General features: G+C 45.8%; 1 protein-coding gene across 1 annotated transcript in view; it reads left to right on the top strand.

Moving 5' to 3' along the window:
* The first annotated feature begins 1,101 nt into the window (after positions 1–1,101).
* Positions 1,102–22,173, top strand: part of LOC144179967 (endothelin-converting enzyme 2-like) — a 30,880-nt gene continuing 9,808 nt past the window's right edge. Inside the window, exons 1-3 of the mRNA XM_077708383.1 lie at positions 1,102–1,491; positions 6,630–7,055; positions 13,910–14,254. Coding sequence (XP_077564509.1) covers positions 1,102–1,491; positions 6,630–7,055; positions 13,910–14,254 — 1,161 coding nt within the window. The remainder of the gene's footprint in view (positions 1,492–6,629; positions 7,056–13,909; positions 14,255–22,173) is intronic.

Below are 22,173 nucleotides of genomic sequence, written 5' to 3'. Positions count from 1 at the left end.
TTTCAAGCAGCTTGACGAGGTGGCTGGCCCAGTACCGGCAGCAATTATCGGCGAAGATTTGAACAGGAAAGTAAAGTGATACATACTCGCACACAGTATACATTTGAATTCGTGTAACCTAATACAGCATGCACATAAAAAACGCAACAAGGAACACAATTTAACTCGCGCACACGAAAATAAAATGATAACACCTATCTGACTATTCGTGATAGCAAAAAAAAAGAAAAGAGAACAGAACAAATGGATCCCCTCTGTGCAACTTCGTTTTTTCCAGTTGCGAACATCAGTTGAACAAAAGAAACCAAATAGCAGGGCGCATCAAAGAAACACATCGTGAAAACGTTTTCTTGACAAAATAGCAATATGAATGTTTTGCATTTCAAATTGGTTGAGTAGTTGTTGAAGAACATAAAACAGTGACTGCAAGTCATAATTATTGCGTGGTATCAGTACAAGCCATGTTTCGGTAAAACGCGTATCATACAATCCCGTTTTCTTCTTTAACTCAGATAGGCCAGCCAAATATAGATCATTATTCTTCACTCGTGGGAAAAATAAATCCGTTAAATGGTAATCATAAAAATTATTTGCTTTGATTGTATGGTACTCGCGAAATAATTCCGCTGTAGGTAAACTGGCCACCTTACCACTGTGCGCCACCAGCTGGCATGAACATAAACTAAATTACACACACAACACAAATGTAAAATGTGTCTGCCTCGGTACATCTGAATGGAATGGTACATGAGTAGAACAGTTGCGCAGCTGCCCCGCATAACCCCGATTCTAGGGAAGCTGTGGCGTGTACCAGTCTCCTTCGTGACGTAATTTGCGCCGGGAGACAAAAAGAAAAGCGAGAAAACGCTAAAGCGTTTCAGCAGAAAAGAAGTGAAGTATCTCCAGTCATTTCATTAAAGAACGTCAGAAGGTCGAAATGCCCTGAGAAATTTTGGAGTCCCCCTTCAGCACGGACCACCTTCAGGAGCAGCATCAGCATCGGCATCATCATGCCCCCGCGCCATTTTGCTTGACTAGTGCCGGTGCACGTCGTTCCGCCGTTTTTCGCTTGCCAGCGCCAACCGCAGTAAGGAAAACGCCATGCCTGCATTGAACCCCATCGTGGTTGCTCTGCTCGCTATTGGCTACGGCATCGTGAAGTTCGTCGTGGACCAGGCGGCCATTTCTGCGTACCCCTGGTGTGACCACCCGACTCACTGCTACGACTACGTGGAAGAGCTGTCTGAGAGCCTGGATCCCGACGTCCACCCCTGCGACAACTTCTACGAGCACGTGTGCGGCAACTGGGAGCGCCGCCACCCGCTCATGGATAGCGGCCAGTTCGAACTTCTCACCGGCCGCGTCCAGGCGTTCTTCTTCGACGTTCTCGATGACCCGCCGGATCCTTCGCTCCCCGCTTCGGTGAAAAGAAGCATTCTCGGCTACCAGTCCTGTCTCCAGGTGTACGAGGACAGGCGAGACGACATGAAGGTACGGGTAGTCCCCGGTCGACGAGCGCTATTCAACGCGATCTATAATGAAAGAAAGTAAAATTTCGAGGTTTTGTGTTTTGTCTAAACGCTGTACACGAGTTGCGGACGAAAGGGAGCGTTACCCAGGATTTTTATAAAGTTTGTCTTAGGAAAGGGGGCAAACTTCGAAGGAACACTACGCGACGATCATTCTGACAATGCCTTCGTACTTACAAATCGTTAGAAGTGCCGGGGTAAACCCCTAGAATAACTAAGGTAATGCCAACTGCTCCCTCCTTCTCCGCCGCTCTCCTCCTTTTTCTTTCCCCTCTCACAGGCGCCACGCGCCCTTTAACTCCGCGGTGGTGTGGCCATTTTAGGCGCGGAACACCTTACGACCGCACAATGTCCGTCCATGTCCGTGTGCATAGCATTTACAAACCCCCCCCAAAAAATACACCGGCACTGGAACCGCGAGGATTGCAGCCTGTGTGTGGTAAGCGAGACAGAGTTAGTGTCAGTCGTCTTACCCACTGGGCTACGGTTACGGGTTCAATAACGGTTACGGGTTCATGCCGAAACGGTTCGACCCACCGTTGTTGATATTGCACAGTCAATGCAATTCAGGGCTTTTTTTCTTTCACGTACAATCAACGTCGTTAGCGCTCGCGCACTTTCCCCTGCAGACAATTTAACACTATCGCGCTCTATGTAACAACAGGAGAAATGATTGAGCACGAATGTAGCAATGGTCTGTTGCTGCTGGAAGCGCGAGCGTAGTGCAAACCAAACGAAATGTGATTCTCGGCAGCTTTCAGGGGATATAAAACGACTTTGCCCTTCCCTAGCTGCGACTTTATTAGAGCAGTCAGACTGAAGGAGTGCTCCACTGCGCGACAGCGAAAGCCCACACCCGATGTGTGCAAACTTTTTGCATTTCGTAATTTGTTTAAAAGGTCCGACACCTGCAGATTGTAATACTTGACAAGTGTGACCGCAGAAGCTGCTCAGTGGCTAAGCCGTTTGCTGCTGATGCAGTTTTGTCTCTTTCCAAACTGCTTTTTTTTTGAAGGTGGACTTGTATTGACTGCCACACTCGCTACATTAACATTACTTCTACTGCTACTCGTTCCGGAGGGGAGTACTGCTGTGGACGAAATAAAGAGCGTCTACCCAAAAAAGACCCATCTCATGCTCATCGCGTAAAATTTCTCTTTCATTTTGTAACAGCATAATCTGTTATAAGATTCCGCAATGTAGCACACGGAACGATGGCCGGGATTCAGGCGGTGCGATGACATACTGATTGTAATGCACACATCCAGTATCGCTATCGCAAAAGGAATTGCAGTGGTCAGAGCAATAATGCAGTGGCTGAGTGTTAACTAAAGCTTACTTTTAACAAAAGTGTGGCTAACGCATTACATAAGGTGACAGCTAACAAATTTATTGGTAGTGTTTGTATACGTGTTGTAGGATTTTTCTGTTTTGTTACGAATATAAGAAATATGTTTCATTGGTATTAAGGGCTGGTATTTGAAAGCGCCAGTACTCAGGCCTAAGTACTCAGTACTTCAGGCTTCAAGGTTAGCGTGATGTGTGATTCCATAGCGGCGATACTAATTTCAACAAAAAAGGAAATGGTAGAAAATATATCCCAACCTCATATCTCTTGCCGGTGGCGTTATGAATAGTCGCTAGGACAACATGAAGTCTGGGCGAGAAATTACGTGGTAAATCGTCGCCACTTCCTCTGTTTTTCTAATATCTCGTAATTGCTTAAAGTTTGCTTTGCAATTGCGCCACTGCCCTTGCGGAACAGCAGCATGTTGAATTTTTGTTTGTATTTTAATTTGAGTGTGTATTTGAGTATTTGACTCGGCCTTATGTTTTTGAGGAGTGGCTGGATTGGCACTATAGGCTAAAGGAGTTGTAGTTATTTTTCTTGTGATTTGCGGTCCCTATGACATCACAAGGAAGACGTGTGTATAAAGGACTTAAAAAACAGCTATGCCCTGAAGGCGCAGTTAAACCGATTTCTGCGGCTAAACTACGACACGTCATTGGTTTAGTAACCTAAAAACTGGATGCAAGAAAATATTTAGTCACTGCGTGGTCTTTGCACGTCAAAAAATGAAAGTTTAGTCTGGAGTATTCACTTAAAGTATCTGCCATGAACATGCACCTTCTGCAAATAAGGAAAATGAGACGCAGAAAAAAAGTGTTCTACAGGAGTGTTCTAAATAAAAATAAAGTGTAATAAAGTACAAGACATATGGGAAATATTTACAAAGGGTACGCTCTTTAAATAAAAAAAACTGAACTGTGTCGTTTTCAGAAGCGCTTAAAAAAGGCAGTGGCTTCGAGATCCTGTTAAAATCTGAAGCCTGCATTTCCCAAGCAATTTGAAATAACATGAATGAGAAAACAGTCACTGTTAAAACAACCACAGCTCCGAAGCGCCGAGGAGACATGTGACGGTCTTGACTGCGCTATATACAACCATGACGTTTCCCAGGGTACCTCCGCATGGGGGCCTCGAGCAAGCGCGTAGCACATACAATTGACTTTGGTTTCCTTCAGATTTATATCTGCCCACTGTTTTATCTCTTAGTGTAATAAATCAAGTCTGCAATACTTTGGTACTTCCACGGTCAATTGATACAATTTGAAACGGAAAATCTGCTTGCTGTCTATCCGTTTTCCAATCTGCGCTGAGTGTCTAAATGGCAATGCCTTTGCTATAGGAGTTCCGGCAGCTTGTCTACCAGGCAAAGTACAAATTATCACCTTTACCAGAATTACAAAGAAATAAGTTCGGCGTAATTGCTTTCACGATACACTTGCTAGAGTGCACGTTAGCTAAATGGGGAAATTGGACCGAGTTTGAAGGGACTAATGATGCTAAGATGCGGTGGAGAAATTTTGAATGCACGCCAGTAACAGCTACCCCCCGTATCTCCGTATCTATGTTCTCCCGGGATGGCACGTTAATTTAAAATGGTTAAAAAATGAATTATTTCCGAATAATTTACATATTGTTTGATTTATTTGTGCGTATTACGAAACTTTAAAGCTACATTGAAAAAATGACCTTCATATATCGGTTCTGCTAAAACCGTCCAAGACCTGTTCGGTATGCGTTCCGGGAAGAAAACCGAAGTCTTAAGAGAATTATTTGTTTTTGGCGGCCTAACTTGTGCTCCCCAAAAGTGCGCTCTCTTGGTCCTCCGCGCCAGAACGAGTGGCCGACCTTCGAGCACCACACCAGATCCTCAAGTTAATATCAAAGATGCACTGGTGCCGAAAGTGAAAACCCTGCGAATTCTCGGCGTACCTTTTCACGCATATGGGTCTGGAGCAGCACTCCTACCTCAACTGCAGGGCACGATATGGCAACTTATCCATCTCATCCGACGAATCTGCACACACCGGCATGGCCTGAGGGAACAGGATACTTGCCGTCTCGTTCACGCCCTACTTCTCTGCCGCCTCACATACGGCACCGCCTACGTCTGTCTCAAACCTCAAGAACAGAGGAAGCTGGATGCACTCATTCGGCGGGCTTACAAGATCGCTCTAAGCCTTCCAGCTTTCGCCGCCACACAGCAATTGCTTCAACTGGGGCTGCATAACACCCCCTCTAAACTCCTTGAAGCACAACAGACAAGTCAATTGCCACGCCTGTCCCTCACTCCTACCGGCCGAACTGTCCTCAAGGCCCTAGGCCGCCCCACGCCGAACCCGCATAACGAACTTCACCCCCTCCCTCCCCACATTCGGACCAATATGTAGGTGGTGCCAATTCCACGTCACATGCATCCCGTATACAACCCTGGCCGTCGCAAAGCCAGAGTGCAGTACCCTCAACGGAAGTACGCCTCAGCCCCGGATGATCGCTATAGCGACATCGCCCAACCCCCGCTCGACCCTAGCAGTCATGGAAAACGAGGGCACCGCAACGCTGCTACCTTCCTTTATCTCTCTTCAACCGCTCCTGAAGCCACCGCCATTGCCCTCGCGGCGGCCACCCACCCACCCACCACTTACCTAACCATAATAACAGATTCTCAACAAGCCTGCCGACTTTACCTCCTGGGAAGAGTAACCCCGTCGGCGCTCAAGCTCCTGAAAGCCATTACCGACCTACCTACAATAACCATCATATGGACCCCGGGACACGCCTCACTCCCTGGGAATGAAGCAGCACATGATGCTGCCCGCGAGCTTCACTTCCAGGCGTTCCGTACAGGGCCACGCGGCTCGGACTCTAAGACGGCCACTATCCATCCTCTTCAACCCTTCTTCAGCGACATCTTATCACACTACCGCCACGCTCGCCGAAGGTATCCTCCGCTCCACCCTACTCTGTCCGTTGAAGAATCACGAATCTGGCGCAAACTACAAACCGGCACATTCCTCTCCCACATACCTTCCTCTCCCACATTTCCTCCTCACGCTTCGAGTACAACTGCCTGGAATGTCAAGTTCCAGCCACCACTGCCCACCTCGTCTTCCTGTGCCCTCAACACCCTGTTCCTCTCCCTTCCCCTACCTCCGAGAATGCGCTTGACCAGCTCGGACCTGCAGGAGCAGCTCAGACTGATCCAGCGGGCCACGCGAGCAGCGGCGGCGCGCGGCTTCCTGAGCTGAGGAGGCCGCCCACCTTATTATTATTATTATTATTTCCCAAAATAAACGTTTTGCCTCCTCTCTTACCCTAGTTTTCTGCCTCGCACACTCTTACAATATTTGTACCCGTCTATTTACTTAGGAGTTAATTTACCTTTGTCACTCCTGCACTTTCTATTCTGTATGTGGCTTGTCAGATTTGTGTTAGAAGGCCTTCGGGGTATTCTAAACACATTTTTGTCCTTGTTGTCGCAGGTCCTGTTCGACGTATTCAAGAAATTTAATTTCGAATGGCCTTCTCTGAGCCTGCCTCCCAACTTCGACGCACTGGATTTTCTTCTGGGGCTACCACTCGACTATGGCTTGGCAACGCCTTTCGTGCTAACGCCTAAACCGTACCTCAAAACAGACAGGCGGTATGGCTTGGCGCTCACCATTACCTTGTCCGGTGACAGCGATACCACCTTCTCGATTGACTCTATAAGGCGGTGTATCTCTGCCTCCGCGTTGTCCACGAGCACACAGGCAGTGTCGTGGACGAGCGTAGCAGAGCGGATCGCTGGCGTGTTCCGTGACCTGGCCTCGTCCTTCGTGCAACTCCTCACCATCAGGAGGCTAACCCAGGCTTACAGCACTGTGTTCGCTTTGGCCAACGACACTGGCGACTACGCCACGCTCGAGGACTGGCTCCGTGTCATAAACAAGCACCTGCCACGGGACCGACAGATCGACAAAGACGAGGCCGTGCTCACCTTCGTGAGCATTGGTACCTTGCTTCGCGAGGTGCTCCACTTCACGAAGCGCTCTGGCCACGTTGACCTCGCCCTCTTTGGTGGTTGGAACATCATATCCCATGTCTACGCCGGAGCATCCTACCCGCTCCTCGAATGCCTCTACCCTGGCCTTGCCTACCTTGCCTCTGCCTTGGGCTGCGAGGAGCTCACGAACGAGGTTCGACCATTTTATTAGGCTTGTATTTTTCACTGAAGTCTAGCCCGAATGCTGGCTTGCTTCAGCGGTAAACGTGAAGCAAAACGTACATTGCGTGCCCAGTAAGAAATTACGTAACGTATCAAGGGTATGAAATCACATGGTACTATGTTGAGCGAAACCGGGATCAGAAATGTAGAATAAACCGAACGTACAGATATTAGGGCTGATACTTAAGGCCATGAAATAGAGCCCAGGCTGGGTAAGAAAAGTAGAGATTATTAATTCGTTCGTAGTCAATATTTTTGAAGCATGTTTCTCCGACATTCGCTGGTATAGGTGGATAGTCTACATAGAAACGTTGTTCAGTGTATGAGTTTTGAGCGAAAGGTGAGGATTTCAGCATGCATGTACGTCAGGTAGTATGATCGTAATGTTGCGCAGAGAGATTATGGCATTTGCTTTAACGGAACATTATAACCGTGAATTGAATGGAAATTGGGAACGGCCATCTCCTCTGTCTTGTGAATACAAAAGAAAAAAAAATATTTAGTGTCATTGATGGCGCAATCAAAGACCTTCTACCAACACTATTTTCTTAAGTTAAATGTAACAATCAGTTTCTGCTTCCTATGATGCAGGGGTATACCGAAAGGTAACAGGAATTACTCCCACCATCGCTCTTTAGTAGAAGTATTCAAAACTTGTTTGCAGCAAAAAAGCGTACGAAAATACAGCCGAGAAAGATCACACTGCTGGTGTGGGTGAGGACCACTTTAATATGAACAGCACGCTCAAATAAATAATTAGTAACCTCCACGAGTACGATAATAACACCCAACTCCGTTAATATTTCTCTAAACGCACTTTAGTCTGGACTGTAAAGAAGTCCATGATGCAAACTCCTTTTTACGAGTGTTTATTGACAGTTTATGCGATTTTTGTGCCGCTACACAAATCGGGATTAAAATTTCGTAACCTCAGTGAACGGTGCTCAGAAAATGCAACTACTTCCCATTTATGTTTGGAACTGACCGTTAACTTTCCGGCTGTTCCCGCTAAAATATACAGTACCATTCCAATGGCCTCAGTGTATAGGAGGTGAACTCACCGACTCCCAAATACTGTATATTATTCGCACCCCCACTGCAAAGACAACGGAGTATACTTATGTCATTACTATTAATCGCAGTTTTATCACCAATTACATGAAGGCGCAGCTCCTAAGTGATTGCAGCCGTGCCAGGTTAGCCGCTGTGAAAGAGAGTCTCATGCATGTCTGCTTTGATAACACTTACACTTTCACGTTACATTAGGTAATAATTCGAGAGTATACACCAACGGACGTGTTTCGTTTCTACCAACTGTCTAGGCTGCGACGTGGTCAATCGTGATTTTTGTAGAGCACCAGCTCGGCTTCGCTGCCAGGCCCCATCTACACCATAGCTTGGCGGAACTAGTAAAAACGATAGCATTTTTAGGGCTACTAAAATGCGAGAGAAATGTAACGTTCGGTTAATTACGTATGCACTTTGTATTAGATTTCACGATAGCAAAAGAATTATTACAAACAGCGTGGCATGCAGAAATTTGGGAAAACTCAATTTCCCCGTTTTACTTTCTTAAAGTGGTGGCGGTGGCGTAAAGGTATAGCAGCCGCCTCCGGTGCAGAAGGACGGTGGTTTGTATCCCGGTGCCGCAGAATTCCCACCGGATAAAAAAAGCCGCGTCTGGATGGAATTGAAGAATGAGGCGTGGGGTGAGGCCTGCTCCCGGTGACCATTGCCGGTAACGCACTCCCTCACCAGAGCAGTATTGGCCACCCTGGTGTAGTAATGTCCACATCCTCCCATGAATACGCCAATCAACCCACAGCACTCGGTATCCAGTGGCTGCGAAGCAATTGACCATGGCTGCGGTCAGACCTGTGACGCGGCAGAGGGTGCTAAGAATCCCTGGATCCGGGCAGGCCACCATTGGGACATGAACCTGGCAACGTTTAACACGAGAACCTTAACTAGCGAGTCGAGCATAGAGGTGTTGTTAGAGGAATTAGAAGGATTCAAATGAAATGTAATAGGGTTAGCGAGGTTAGGAGGGCAGGTGAATATTTTACGGTGCTGAGAAATGGACACGTCCTATGTTACCGTGGTCTAGTGGACAGAAGAGAACTTGGAGAGTGATTTCTAGTCAATAAAAAGGTAGCTGGCAACACAGACGAATACTGTAGCATTAACGAAAGGGTAGCCGACCTTTTAATGAGGGCAATTAAGAGGTACAAAATCAAGGTGATAGAGGGCTACGCGCCTATATAAAGCCAAGACGACCAGCTAGTTGAACGCTACTATGAAGACGTGGAATCTGCGATGGCTAAAATAAAAACACCTTATACCGTAGTTACGGGAGACTTAAGGGCTAAAGTAGGCAAGAATCAGGACGCAGACAAATCTTTTGGGTAGTATGGCCTGGGTTGTAGAAATAACTGAGGGAACGAATTTGTCAAGTTCGTTGAACTGGGTAATTTAGGCGTCATGAATACCTTCTTCTGCAAACGGGGGAGCCGGAAGTGGACGGGGAGGAGCCCGAATGGGGAGCGTAAAAAGGAAATAGGCTTCATACTATGCGATAACCCTAGCGTCGTGTGGAATGTGGAAGAGTTCGGAAGGGTGAGGTGTAGAGACCCACTTATGGTAAGATCTCGAATTAGGCAAGATTTGAGGAGGGACTGTAACAAGCTAGTACGAAAAAAACCGATTAATGAGCTAACAGTAAGACGGAGAGTTGATGGAGATGGAGATGTAATGGTGATGCAGACTTGATGTAAGACGGAGATGTAATGGACAAACAGGATTTTGTAAGGGCTATTTAACAATTGACCATGTTCACAGATCAATCAGGTCTTAGAGGAATGCGCAAAGTATACTCAACCCCAATACATAGCCTTCATTCATTATGACAAAGCATTTACTACGTGGAAACCTCAGAAGTCATTCAGGCATTGCGGAATCAGGGTGTAGGAGAGCATTAGGTAAGAATACTAGAAGATATATGCAATGGCTCCACAGCTACCATGGTCCTCCATAAGGAGAGCTGTAAAATAAATATAGGGAAGGGTGCCAGACAAGGAGACACCATCTCTTCAATGTTATTTACAGCATACTTACCAGAGGTATCCAGAACACTAGATTGGAAACATGTTGGCGTAGGGTTAACGGAGAATACCTCGATAACCTCAGATGTGCTGATGACGTTGCCTTGCTAAGTAACTCGGGGGACGAATTGCAAAGCTTGATTACCGCACTGGACCAACAGAGTAGAACCGTGGGCCTGAAAGTTAACATGGAGAAAACGAAAGTAATTCTTATTAGCCTCGAGAGAGTACACCGGTTGAGATAGGTGGCGAGGCAGTGGAACTGGCAAGTGAATACATGTACTTGGGCCAAGTAGTGACCCCGTATCCCAACCATGAGGCAACAAGGAATATAACTAGGTGGAGTGCATTCGGCCGGCATTCTCAGATAATGAATGGCAGCTACCATTATCCCTGAAGAACAAAGTGCATGGCAGCTGCATTTTACTGGTACTCACCTGCGGGGCAGAAACTTAGAAGCTCATTAAAAGCGTTTAACTTAAATTGAGGATGACTCAATTGAGGACGACTGAGGATAAACAATAGAACGAAAGATGATAGGTGTAACATTAAGGGGCAAGAAGAGAGCGGAGTGGGTCAGGGAACAAACGCGTTTGAGGACGTATTAGTAAAAATTAAGGACAAATGGCTGTGCCTAGGGCACGTAATGTGAAGGCAGGATAGGCGTTGGTCATTGAGGATAACAGAGTTAATCCCTAGAGATGTCACAGGGCGGCAGAAAGGTAGATGGGCAGATATCATCAAGAAGTTTGCGGGGATAAATAAGGCGCATTTAGCAAAAGACCGGAATAAATGGAGGTCCATGGGAGAAGCCGTTGCCCAGCAGTGGCCGTAGATATGATGATGATGAGGCTGAGAATGACAACTTCCGTAGTGGTTTAATTAAAAAAAATATCCTGAAAGGGTCATGCGCCGCAATAGCAATGTACGTCCGAAAGTTCATGCATCTAAGTAAAGTAGTTTCGGGTTGGCATTGGTGAATCTGTCGGACAGACGATCCTCTAAATAATTATTACTATAGATGTACTTTGACCATCTTTTGCGGAGGTTCGGCGGATGTGTTTTATGCTTCTGGCAAAGAGATTATCTCATTTGGCCAACTTGTTGCACCTCGTTACAACAGATAAAATCTTGATTTTAGATCCCTTCTTCCCTCTTCTCATTCTTCCCTCTTTTTTTCTTCTTGTAGCTGCGATTTCCGTTCGTCACAACCACTGGTAGAGTTTTATGTTCTTTTCACAATATTATTTTCCCTCTTTTCTTCTCTCGCTTTTTCTTTACCCGTTATGAATGAGCCTACTATTCCTCCACCTATAAAGGATTTAAGCATTTCTCTGCTATGCTTGCGACATAGCAAAACCTAAACCTGCACGGTCGTGTCTGGTCCTAATGCAGACGACCCCGACCACGGCGCCCAGGCGGGAATCTTTCTACCCCGAAAGTTGCACGTAACAGATTACGAAACCGGGAATTTACTTTTTTGTTCATTTGCCTCCTAGACACGAGTCGTCCATTCGCTTCCCAATGGTTTCTTTTAAACAAAAGCCCCCTTTGAGTCCTTGTATAATAGAGGAACACGTGCATCTCCCTCCTTGCGATTGATCGTATACCAATCACATAAATGCGCGTACCAGATGCTATATCCTCTTTTTTTCGAGCACTTATGTGCCAGAAAAGGGCTTGGCAACTATAGTTCAGTGAAGTTGCCGGAATCCTGTAAAATGTGTTTTCAACACACACCAGACAAGTATTTCGCTTCTCCAGTTAAGTATATTTTCCAGAAACCTCCTAAATGAATTTTCAACCACATTATCGTGGGGATCCTTACAAGGTTTTGTCCTGCAGGGGACACAAACAGGCTGACTTTGCTGCCTGCCCACCGGAGGAATGCACTTATGCTGTGGATGCATGTACAACATTTATCGTAAAGAAAGGGATGTCCACCGACAAGACGCCAAAAACCTAACCACCTACAAACTCGCACGCACACACACACGAACACACACACACATGCCCGCGCGCGCCTGCACACACACACACACACACACACACACACGCACGCACGCACACGTGCACGCGCGCGCACACACACACACACACACACACACACACACACACACACACACACACACACACACACACACACACACACACACACACACACACACACACAGACACACAGAGGTAGACACGCACACGCACGCACACACGCGCGCGCACGCACGCACGCACGCACGTATGGTTTGCAGGAACATATGGTTCTGTACGAGATGGTCCCGGATAATTTGATCCAGGGCTGAATGGCCAGAGACAAAATTCACCCGCACATCGTGGTTCCAAGGGGCAACCAAGGGCAAAATGGTCCCAAATGAATCCTTAGACCTCGTAAGAAGTGTTCGATATCTGTAGCGATTACGTTTTAAACCAGTGATGTGAATGGCGGGATATTGCGGATGTTTATCATTATTTTTAATGTTTCAAGTCTCTAAATGAAGCTACAGCAAGGTGTACAGGCATCTAGCGTGCACATGCTGCGTGTTCTCATGCGGGTGTAGGCCGGTTTGTCATTTGGCGTTTCGTCAGCGCCTGATTTGTAACAGGTCATTCGGTCACATAAGATCATTCCCATAGAAAACTTCGTCATAATGCGTGAAAACAAATGTGGTTGTTTTCTTCTTCCTTATTTGTTTTGTTTTCAAGAGGAATAATATTATCTTCAGTAAGCTACAATAAGCGGCGTTCCGACGTCGGTCGCATCCGTAGACACTGTGCTGGCATGTGCTTTTGCTGGGGAAAATATTTTCTAATAAAGCTGCACCTGCAGTCTTCGTAATTAATTAGAACGCCTCTCATAAACAAACGCGGAATGCTTCCCATTTCACTTGAAAAAGTATGTATTAGTCAGAATTGTAACTTTCGTCTAGCAAACTTCCCTTTCCCTGCAAGCCCAAAGCAGTGTTTATTCGTTAACTTTGATGCAAGTCTAGGAATTATCGTTGTTCTAAAGCACTGCACGTATTCTCTTACTGGTTATAATCGAAGTTAAAATCAAGACTTAAATCATGCACAAAGATGGCCTCTTTTTTACAGAAAGCGGACGTTTGCCATGGTAAGGTAAAATCTGAATTCCTTCAAATGAGAAAGAGAGAAATCACCTGTCCCTAACTGGGGGGTAGCGGATTGATCCTCACCCGTCTTCCAGGACGTTTACTCTGAAACGCCAGGACCCTCTTCTGCGACGTCACTTGCCACGCTTCCCCCTTCCTTCTCTTGCCAGATCTTTCCTTGCTCCCGACTTTCCACCAACAGGCCTATGGCAAAACGCCATGTGGCGAACGGGGCGTACCCATTTAGTTCGGCTAATGAAATAATAATATAAAATGAATACAAGAAAAGGTGCCATCAGTTCCCAACTAATGTGGACGGACCGCTTAACCGAGATAATTTGCACCAAAATGCCTTGCTTCCTCCAAGCTTACCTGGGACCATGTTGTGCGGGTTTCCACTTGGCACCGTATTGTCCGGGATCATTTTGACCGGGGCCATATTATCGGGAACACGTGGTGCGGGTGTGTGTATGTGTGTGTATGTGTATGTGTATGTGTGTGTGCGCGTGTGCGTGCGTGCGTCCGTGTGTGTGTGTGCGTAAAAGCATAAGAACGTAACGCGTTTTTAAAGCTTTTGCAGTGTTCAGCTGACAAATAGGACGATCAACCCTGTGCAGGTTGCTTCCTACGCCCTAGGCTGGCTACTCTCCGAGCGCTTGCAGCTGTCCCACACCATCGCTGCTACCAACCGGACCTGGCAAGCAGTGCGGACAGCCACACAGGAAAACTTCGGGAAGCTCAGCTGGCTGGACGCGAGCACAGCAGCGGCCGCCGTCAAACACACATCCGAACTTATCTCTGTCATCGCCCAACCGGAGCACCTGAATTCGCTCCCGGAGCTGGATAACTTTTACGACTACCTGCCAGAGTTCACGCCGCCCTTCCTCCAGTCGTGGCTCATGGCAACCCAGCGGCGATCTGACAAGTACAAGCGGCTGCTGAGGGAGGACGCCAACGTGACGGTGCATCGCGAGGACATTACGTTGCCCATGACCACGCCTAACGCGTATTACATGCCCTTGTACCACATTATGGCAATCCCTCCGGCTATAATGCTATCACCGTTCATGTCGGACAAGGTATCACCAGTGGTAAACTACGGCGCTATGGGCAAGATTCTGGGTCACGAGCTGACGCACAGCTTCGATCCTAGCTTCAGCAATCTAACAAGGACGGGTGAAGCCGCTACATGGTACACATCGAAGTCGATGGCCAATTTCTTAAAACGACTACAGTGCGTTCGTATGCAACTGGACAAAGCCACCGGCAACATTCTCCACGCTGTCCTCGCCCTGTCTGAGACATTCGCCGACACGGCGGGCCAAGAAAAGGCCTATCTTGCGTTCAAGACACTGTCTAATCAGCAGGGTATATTGGGCTACTCCCCGGAGCAGCTATTCTTCATTGCCGGCTGCTTTCCGTTCTGTGCGCCAAACCCGTACCACTTCCAACTCGAGAGCTTGTATCCAGCGCGTGCTCTTCGCTGCAATCTACCAGCCTCTAACGAGAAGCATTTCGCGCAGGCTTTCAAGTGCCGTCCGGGAACATGGTTTAATACGGCCTCCCGCTGCGAATTTCACGACACCTGAATTCATTACAGGGAATTGAGCATCTTTTAAATGTTGTTTTGTGTTTTTCTGTATGTGATATCCCTCACCATAAATATATTTGCTGCCTGGTCTTGTTGGCCCTGAGGAAGATATCGCGGAAAGAACGAAATGATGGGCTTAGTTTGAGTAAGTGATTTCGTTTGTTTCGGCCGGATCATGTAACACACTACTGAAGTCGGTGCTTTACACTGACGTTGTTGCCTTTCACGGATTGTGCGATCCGCACGTCTAAATGACCGCACCCTGAGAGCGAAAGTTGGGATGTTAGGTACTGACAGCCGGAATTGTCCATGCATCATCGCGAATTCCCCGACTGGCGGCCGGGTGCTCAATGTAGTGTGCATATTGTCACGAAGCCAAGGACGACGCAGTTGTCTTGAAGGAGAAACAAGTTTATTGGAGCGAACTTGTGCTCCCCTAACAACTCAAAAGAATGCAGAGGCGGCGAAGCAGCGGTCAACAAAGTGGCTTGCGTCGGCGAGCGTCGCAGAATCGAATGCCGAGGCGTCTGCTCTGCAGGCTTTTTATCTTTCGGCGCGAGTGTTTCTGGAACCGTCGATTCGCATCCGGAACATTGTAGATCACAGACGATTATTCTGGGCTAGCGACGTTAGGGCGAAACAGTTTGCTTATCTGAATGTGATAGCCCGTGCGGCATAAAAATAAAGAATGGAAGACGCGCTTTGCTTGGAACGCAGATAACATAGCCGGGCGTGGCCCGGCAGTAAAAACAAACAATAAATAAGCAAGCCCATACATGGTTCGCGGCAATATGTCGGGTAGATGAATTCCGAAGTTAAGTGTTCCCCCGTAAGCCTAGTGCGAGACATTAAAAATGTTTGGGCCTTCATGAGTGCCAGTTCCTAACCGTCGGTTATTGGTCCTCAAAGAAGCCAATAGGAACTTTGTTGAAAATTTGAATTTTGTTAGTATTCTCGTCTTATTAATCCTCACTGTATGGGTCGCAGCCCAAATTTCGCGTAAAGTGTTACATGCGTCTTTTAAATCATTGTATACCAATTTGCAAATGCTTCACTTCTGCATTCTCTCTATCCCTTCTGCCGGGTTTGGCGAACAGAAAAGCGTTATGGCGTACTGAATTAGTTGTTGATCTTTTTGCCCCATCCGCTACCTCAAACGGGAGTGTGCAATAACGAAGAGATGACCCTTAACGTAGTTATTGCGCGTAATTATATACGAGTAATCTTGTATTTCGAAACACAACGCATCCTTGCAGCCTGGTTAACTAAAGGACAGTTTCATCATCGTCATACGTAAAGGTAGCTCGGCATCAATAGTTGGTTCCGATTGCTCATGGAATGCACGTGTAAGCGACGCGGTGGACAAAGATGGAAGGGCGCTCTATTTCATTCAACGCAACTTAAAAACTTCACAGCAAAACCTAAAGAAGACAGCTTACTTGACATGTGTTAGACCTATGCTAGACTATGCTTGTGCCGTGTGGGATCCCTCCCAAGTCACACTGATTGATGAACTAGAGAATATTCAAAACCGAGCGGCTAGGTTCTTCATGGGACGGTACAAGCGGGGAGATTGTTGCATTTAGAAGAAAAACAAACTTGGGTCGGAGCTGCTTTCCTCGCGACGACGAAAATTGCGGTTAAAGTTTGTTTTGCAGATATTTAATAATAAAACAGGAATTAACAAAGAAAAATGCTTCGGAGAACCTCATTACCGTTCACACAACTGACCATGTTTTCGAAATAAGGGAATTGCGTGCCAGGACGGACCAACTCGCTAAGTCATCTTTTTGTAAGAACCATTAAAGAGTGGAACAGGTCGTCTGAAGCGCAAGTGTGCCGCAAAAATGAATATATGTTTGTAACTATGCTGCAGCCTCCTGCTGTAGCGTCTTCGGGCAATGCGGGGTAACCTCGGAATAAGGAAAAACAATAAAGGAATTAAGTGCAGATTCTCAGCAAAGTAAACAGGCAGGCCGATATTTCTTGGAGTTTTAAACTCAAACGGCAAAAAAAACTGAATTTCATTGCAGTTGCTTCTCCTGCTGATGAAGCAACAGCGCAATGGATTTGCCCAGAGAGTTATAATCCTAACTCTTCTGCCATGGGATGACTTGCAAATATGTTTAAAAAGTATTCGCGTCTCCTTGACATGGTTGTTAACGAGGTTAAATGTATCCCCTGCCTTAAGCTTCTTGCGCAAAATTCCTTTTGACCGCTTAAGCGCATACGAAAACATGATATGGTTTGTAAATTTGAGGACTAGAATTTAGTCGGGCGGTTGTTCACGCACTTTTATTTGTTGGCGTTGGTCTTATGAATCCGCCGTCTCTGAGCTGGATTATAGCGTCGGCACAAAGCTACTGTGAAGCAGACAGCCCCCTGTTTGTCTCGGAGGATAATACTATTCTTTCAAAATGTTTTTGGGGGCTGCAGGGGGCGAAAAGAAAGTTGGTAGGCTGGGTAAAAAATATATTTCGCAGAATTGTTCTGCCAAGCGAGCAGATGACGAGACAGTTTTGTTTCGTTCATAAGCTCGTAAAAAAAGGAGCGCAAATTAATTCCTACGCCATAGTAGGAATATACCGGAGACATTTGAAGTGTTTAGGACCATTAATTTGGCCTAGGTGCCGTTGCACCTAGGTGCCGTTGCAGTAGGTGCCGTTGCAGTAGCGTGGCCTGGTCCTCTTGTTTTCTTTGTTGTTCCTTTTAAGGGCAAGGGCTGTCGGCACCTCCTGTCTTCGTCGTCTCATGTAGTAACGGTACTTACGGTACGCGTTTTTGCCAACGGAAATGAGACGTTCTAGCTAGAGGCATTGGAAAACGAGTTTCCCGGTGTATTTTTAGGTTAGTGCGCGTTACGTTCTAGTGCGAAGCACTGGACAACGAGTGTCCAAGTTTGTTTAGGAAGATGGCTACATAAAACGTATTACTACCCGAGACACCGACAGCCCGAGCACCCAAGGGGCTTTTCAGTAGTCACAAATGACTACTTTTTTTCAGTAGTCACAAATTACTACGAAATATTGGCGCTCAAATACGACAAAGACGTCATGGTTGCTGTACACCGGCCACCACAAGGCAATATCTCACAATTTCTGCATTTCTTCGAAAATATCTTAGACCATTTGTCCGACAATGGTTTCCGCCTTGTTTGTGCCGGTGACTGCATTATCAACGTCTTAGAAGATAGTGCAACAGTCACCGAATTTTGCACTACACTTAGTTCAGTTGGATTTCTAAACCTAAGCAAAACACCTACACGCGTCACAGAAACCAGTTCGTCTGCCCTTGACGTGTTGATTACAAACGTTGAAACTGTAGTTTTTTTCTGCCGGTACTATCGCATCCAGCCTAAGTGATCATTGTCCAGTTTTTATGATATATGATAACAAAACAAAAATAAGAAGCATCACTCTGAGGCTATCAAGACCCAGGTTTTGTCTGCGGCGGATTTAGAATCGTTTAAATGCGAAATAAGCGCTTGTGATTGGTCATTTGTATATGATATGAATTCGGCAAATGACGCATATTCTGAGTTTATGAAAACGTTACTCGCCATTTACAATAGGCACTTTCCGTTCACAACCTTCACGCAATCCAAGAAAATCACAAAGCCTTGGGTAACGCGAGCTCACATGAAAATGATCAAATGAAAAAACAAACTGTATCACGCATTCTTGCGAACAGGACTGCCGACGACGCTGCAGGAATTCAAGAAGCAGCGTAATCTACTCAACAAAAAACTAAGACGAGCAAAGGCTGCTTATTATCATTCCCTGTTCGCACATATTGATAACAGGCACCCGGATAATGCGTGGAAAGCTATAAACCGCGTTTCGGGGCGGGGACGGAATCATTTCACACCCGACAAAATCCTGGTAAATGGTCGCGAGGTAATCGGTAGTGACATTGTTAATCAATTTAACACGTACTTTGTCAAAACCACAATTCAGACACATGTTGGGCCGTTTATCGAAGAGTTCGAATGTGTTCAAAACAATATTATTGGAAGCCTTTTTGTTCATCCAACCGATATAAATGAAATTTATCGAACATTTATGAACCTGAACAAGAGCAAAGCTTTGGACATCAATGACATGCAGATCAAACCAGTTAAATACGTCATAGAACACATTGCTCCCACACAAGTTCATATTTATAATCTAGCTATAGAATTAGGTGTATTTCCCGCTGAGATGAAGAAAGCAAGGGTATCTGTAATACATAAAGGGGAGGGTAAATCAACAGTGTCGAACTAAAGGCCAATATCTGTTCTTCAAGTTTTTTCTAAGGGCCTAGAGAAAGTGATCTATCATCGCATGGAAAACTTCTTTTCTGACAAAAATATTCTATCTGATGCACAATTAGGTTTTTGTAGTGGTCGATCAACGGAAACCGTGCTGCTCACACTTAAAGAACACATAATAGATAATATTGAGAAAAAACTATACACTGTAGGTCTCTTTATTGACTTCAGTCGTGCTTTTGATTGCCTGGACCATGATACCTTAATAAAACATTATCTGCATGTGGTATTCGGGGAAAGGCTTCGGACTGGCTAAGCTCATACTTACACAACCGTCAGCAATGTGTGTACCTAGACATCCACAAGTCACCGTTTCTATCTATTGCAAAAGGCGTACCGCAAGGAAGCATTTTGGGGCCCTTGCTCTTTAATGTGTATATCAACGATATCACAAAAATAGATACAACTGCAAAATTTATTATGTAGCCAGAGGACAGCACTATACTTATTTCCGGTACTGATGTCAACGATTTGATTGCAAAATGTAACGATGTGCTTCGGAAGCTATCCGTTTGGTCGCAGTCGAATCAAATTAGCATTAATTTAAATAAGACCAATGTAGTTATCTTCAGGTCTAAAAATAAAGCACTTAACCTGCAAAGTAACATAATTTATGAAGATAAAGTTATTGACATAGTACACGAACACAAGATTCTAGGCGTTACATTTTCTGCACACCTAGGTTCGGATACACACATAATTAACCTTTGTAATAAACTGTCCTCAGTCACTGGAGTATTATCGCGATGCCGGGATTTCCTTCCTGCACAGGTCAAACTGCAAATTTACAACGCATTATTTGCATCGCATGTTAACTATTGTAGTCTTGTGTGCGCTACGAGAAATAAAACAAATGAAATAAAAATTCTGAGGTTGCAAAAGAGAATGATTCGAAATATCGCCAATATTCCGTATTTGGCATCAACACAAAATGCTTTCCCAAAATACAACATTATCAAAGTAAACAACTTGTACAGGTTTCGTATTTTGAGTGCATTTGTCTCTGCATCAAACGCACTAAAAAGCGTTTTAATATCACTCTCATCCCTAACAGCAAGGAATGCCGATTCACGCACGCGCAGCACAAAACAATGGGTAGTGCACGATTCCGCACTAATTATAAATATCAGGCTCTGCACTTCAACATTCCCACCATTTTAATGAACATAGTAATACACATTGCTTTTCCCGCAAACATTTGCGGCAATACTTCGTAAACTTGTAGATTCCATCACTGTTACAATCATTGCTGGTGTTTTGTATTTATGTGCTATTGCTTGGGTTTCGTGTCTTCCTGTGTATAGAACTGTCTTTTTGTGTTAATTTGTACGAATTGCGAATTTTGAAACCATAACTCTTTTATAACTTTTCGAATTCAGCTTATTGTGAACTACGTACGAAGGATGTACTCTTTCTATTGCTTTCGTTATGAGTGATTTTTTTTTCCTTTCTTAAACCCTGCCAAGTGAAGCTTTCCGGGCCACTGTCAAGCTGTCTTTAGCAGCTTCTAGCCTGGACGACCTTCCAGTTTCTTCTGGAGAAATAAAGATTATCTTATCTTATGTTATCTTCGCCCCTCAAAGTGTCCAGCGGCTCGAGGCTGCACTGGGCAAGCAACGGCGAAAGGAGAACCCGCACTCCTCTCGGCCTCCTCCTGCGGGAGCGAGGGCTAGGGGAGACAGCGGCGGAACTCCAAGTAGCCCGCGCCGACCAGACGCAGGCCTCGGGGTCGGCCCGACGCCGCAGTGAGCTGCGAAGACTACGGGACGGTGAAGCCCTGCGAGGCCTGACCCGTCCCCGACTGCAGGAGATCCAATAAAGTCCTTTCTCTCTCTCTCTCTCTCTATATTGCGAACTGAAGGAAGGTAATTTAAAGAGATTTAAATGTGTTTCTTTATGCCTTGTCTTAGAAAGCGAGAAAATGTTGATCGAAAAAAAGGTGAAGACATGTATACATTGAAAGAACTTTATTGATATGCGATGGTAAATGCATCGAGTTACATCGTAAATCTATCAACTTTCAATGAATCGCAGGAGGACAGGGAAAACATCCCGACGGCAAATCCCCACTTAAGAACCCCCGAGAGATTACAGAGCCGGAATTGATTAAGTTATCCCTAGGAGTTATTATCCGACTCTTAAAAAGTGTTGATTTGGTGAAAAAAAATGACTGACGATTACTGCAATGCCTAATGCGAAATTTTTGCCCCGCAATCTGCAGTATTCTCGGTCACGGTGCCTATCTGCTTCGTCTCAGGAATTGATCTCGTGATCAGCGAACGCACGGCGCCGCGCGTTACTCTTCCATTATTGGCGGTGAGATCTTTGAGTGGCGCCCCCTGGCTCTGAAATCGGCTTAGGGACTCGCGCCTCTGTGGCCTGCTACGCTCCATTTGTCAGGAGAAGCAGTCTCTGTGCCCGAAATCCCCCGCCTTGATGCTTTAGTGCATTAAAAAGCGTGTTTCTAGTAATTTAGTTATTTTTGCGACCTTCATACACATGTGTAGAATTTCAAGCTGTATCCCCCACAAGTATGCAACACACGGGGAGAGAGAGAACAACTTTCTTAAGAGCATCAGTCAGAAGATCGTGTGTAGCTCGTCCTTTCTAGCTTATTCGCGAGGTTCAGTGCTATGAGTTCCTCGATAAGTATTCAAAATACGGAGGCTTACCTAAAGTACTTTAGAGATGATCTTATGAACACTCAACAGTCTAATGCTACGTACCAAGCAGCAGGCACCTACCTACACGTGCATCGCACGGCAGGAAATAAAGCGGCTGTGTTCTATTTCTTTCGTCGTTGTTGACGGATCAAATGAATGCTTGTTTGTTTTTCTGCGCCCAACGCATTAAGTTTTTCGGCACCGTCACAAACGTCTTATTAGTAGGTCTCGGGATGTTTGGGAGGCTCATAGAGATCTTGTGGATATTTTCTTCGGGCTGTGTGGCATTAATTCCCTTTTCACAAACTGGCTTTCGTT

The sequence above is a fragment of the Haemaphysalis longicornis genome, unplaced genomic scaffold (genome assembly GCF_048455015.1).
Source record: "Haemaphysalis longicornis isolate Haplotype H1 unplaced genomic scaffold, Haemaphysalis longicornis Haplotype H1 scaffold_4, whole genome shotgun sequence".
NCBI lineage: Eukaryota > Metazoa > Arthropoda > Arachnida > Ixodida > Ixodidae > Haemaphysalis > Haemaphysalis longicornis.
This window is presented reverse-complemented; position numbering and strand designations above follow the sequence as displayed.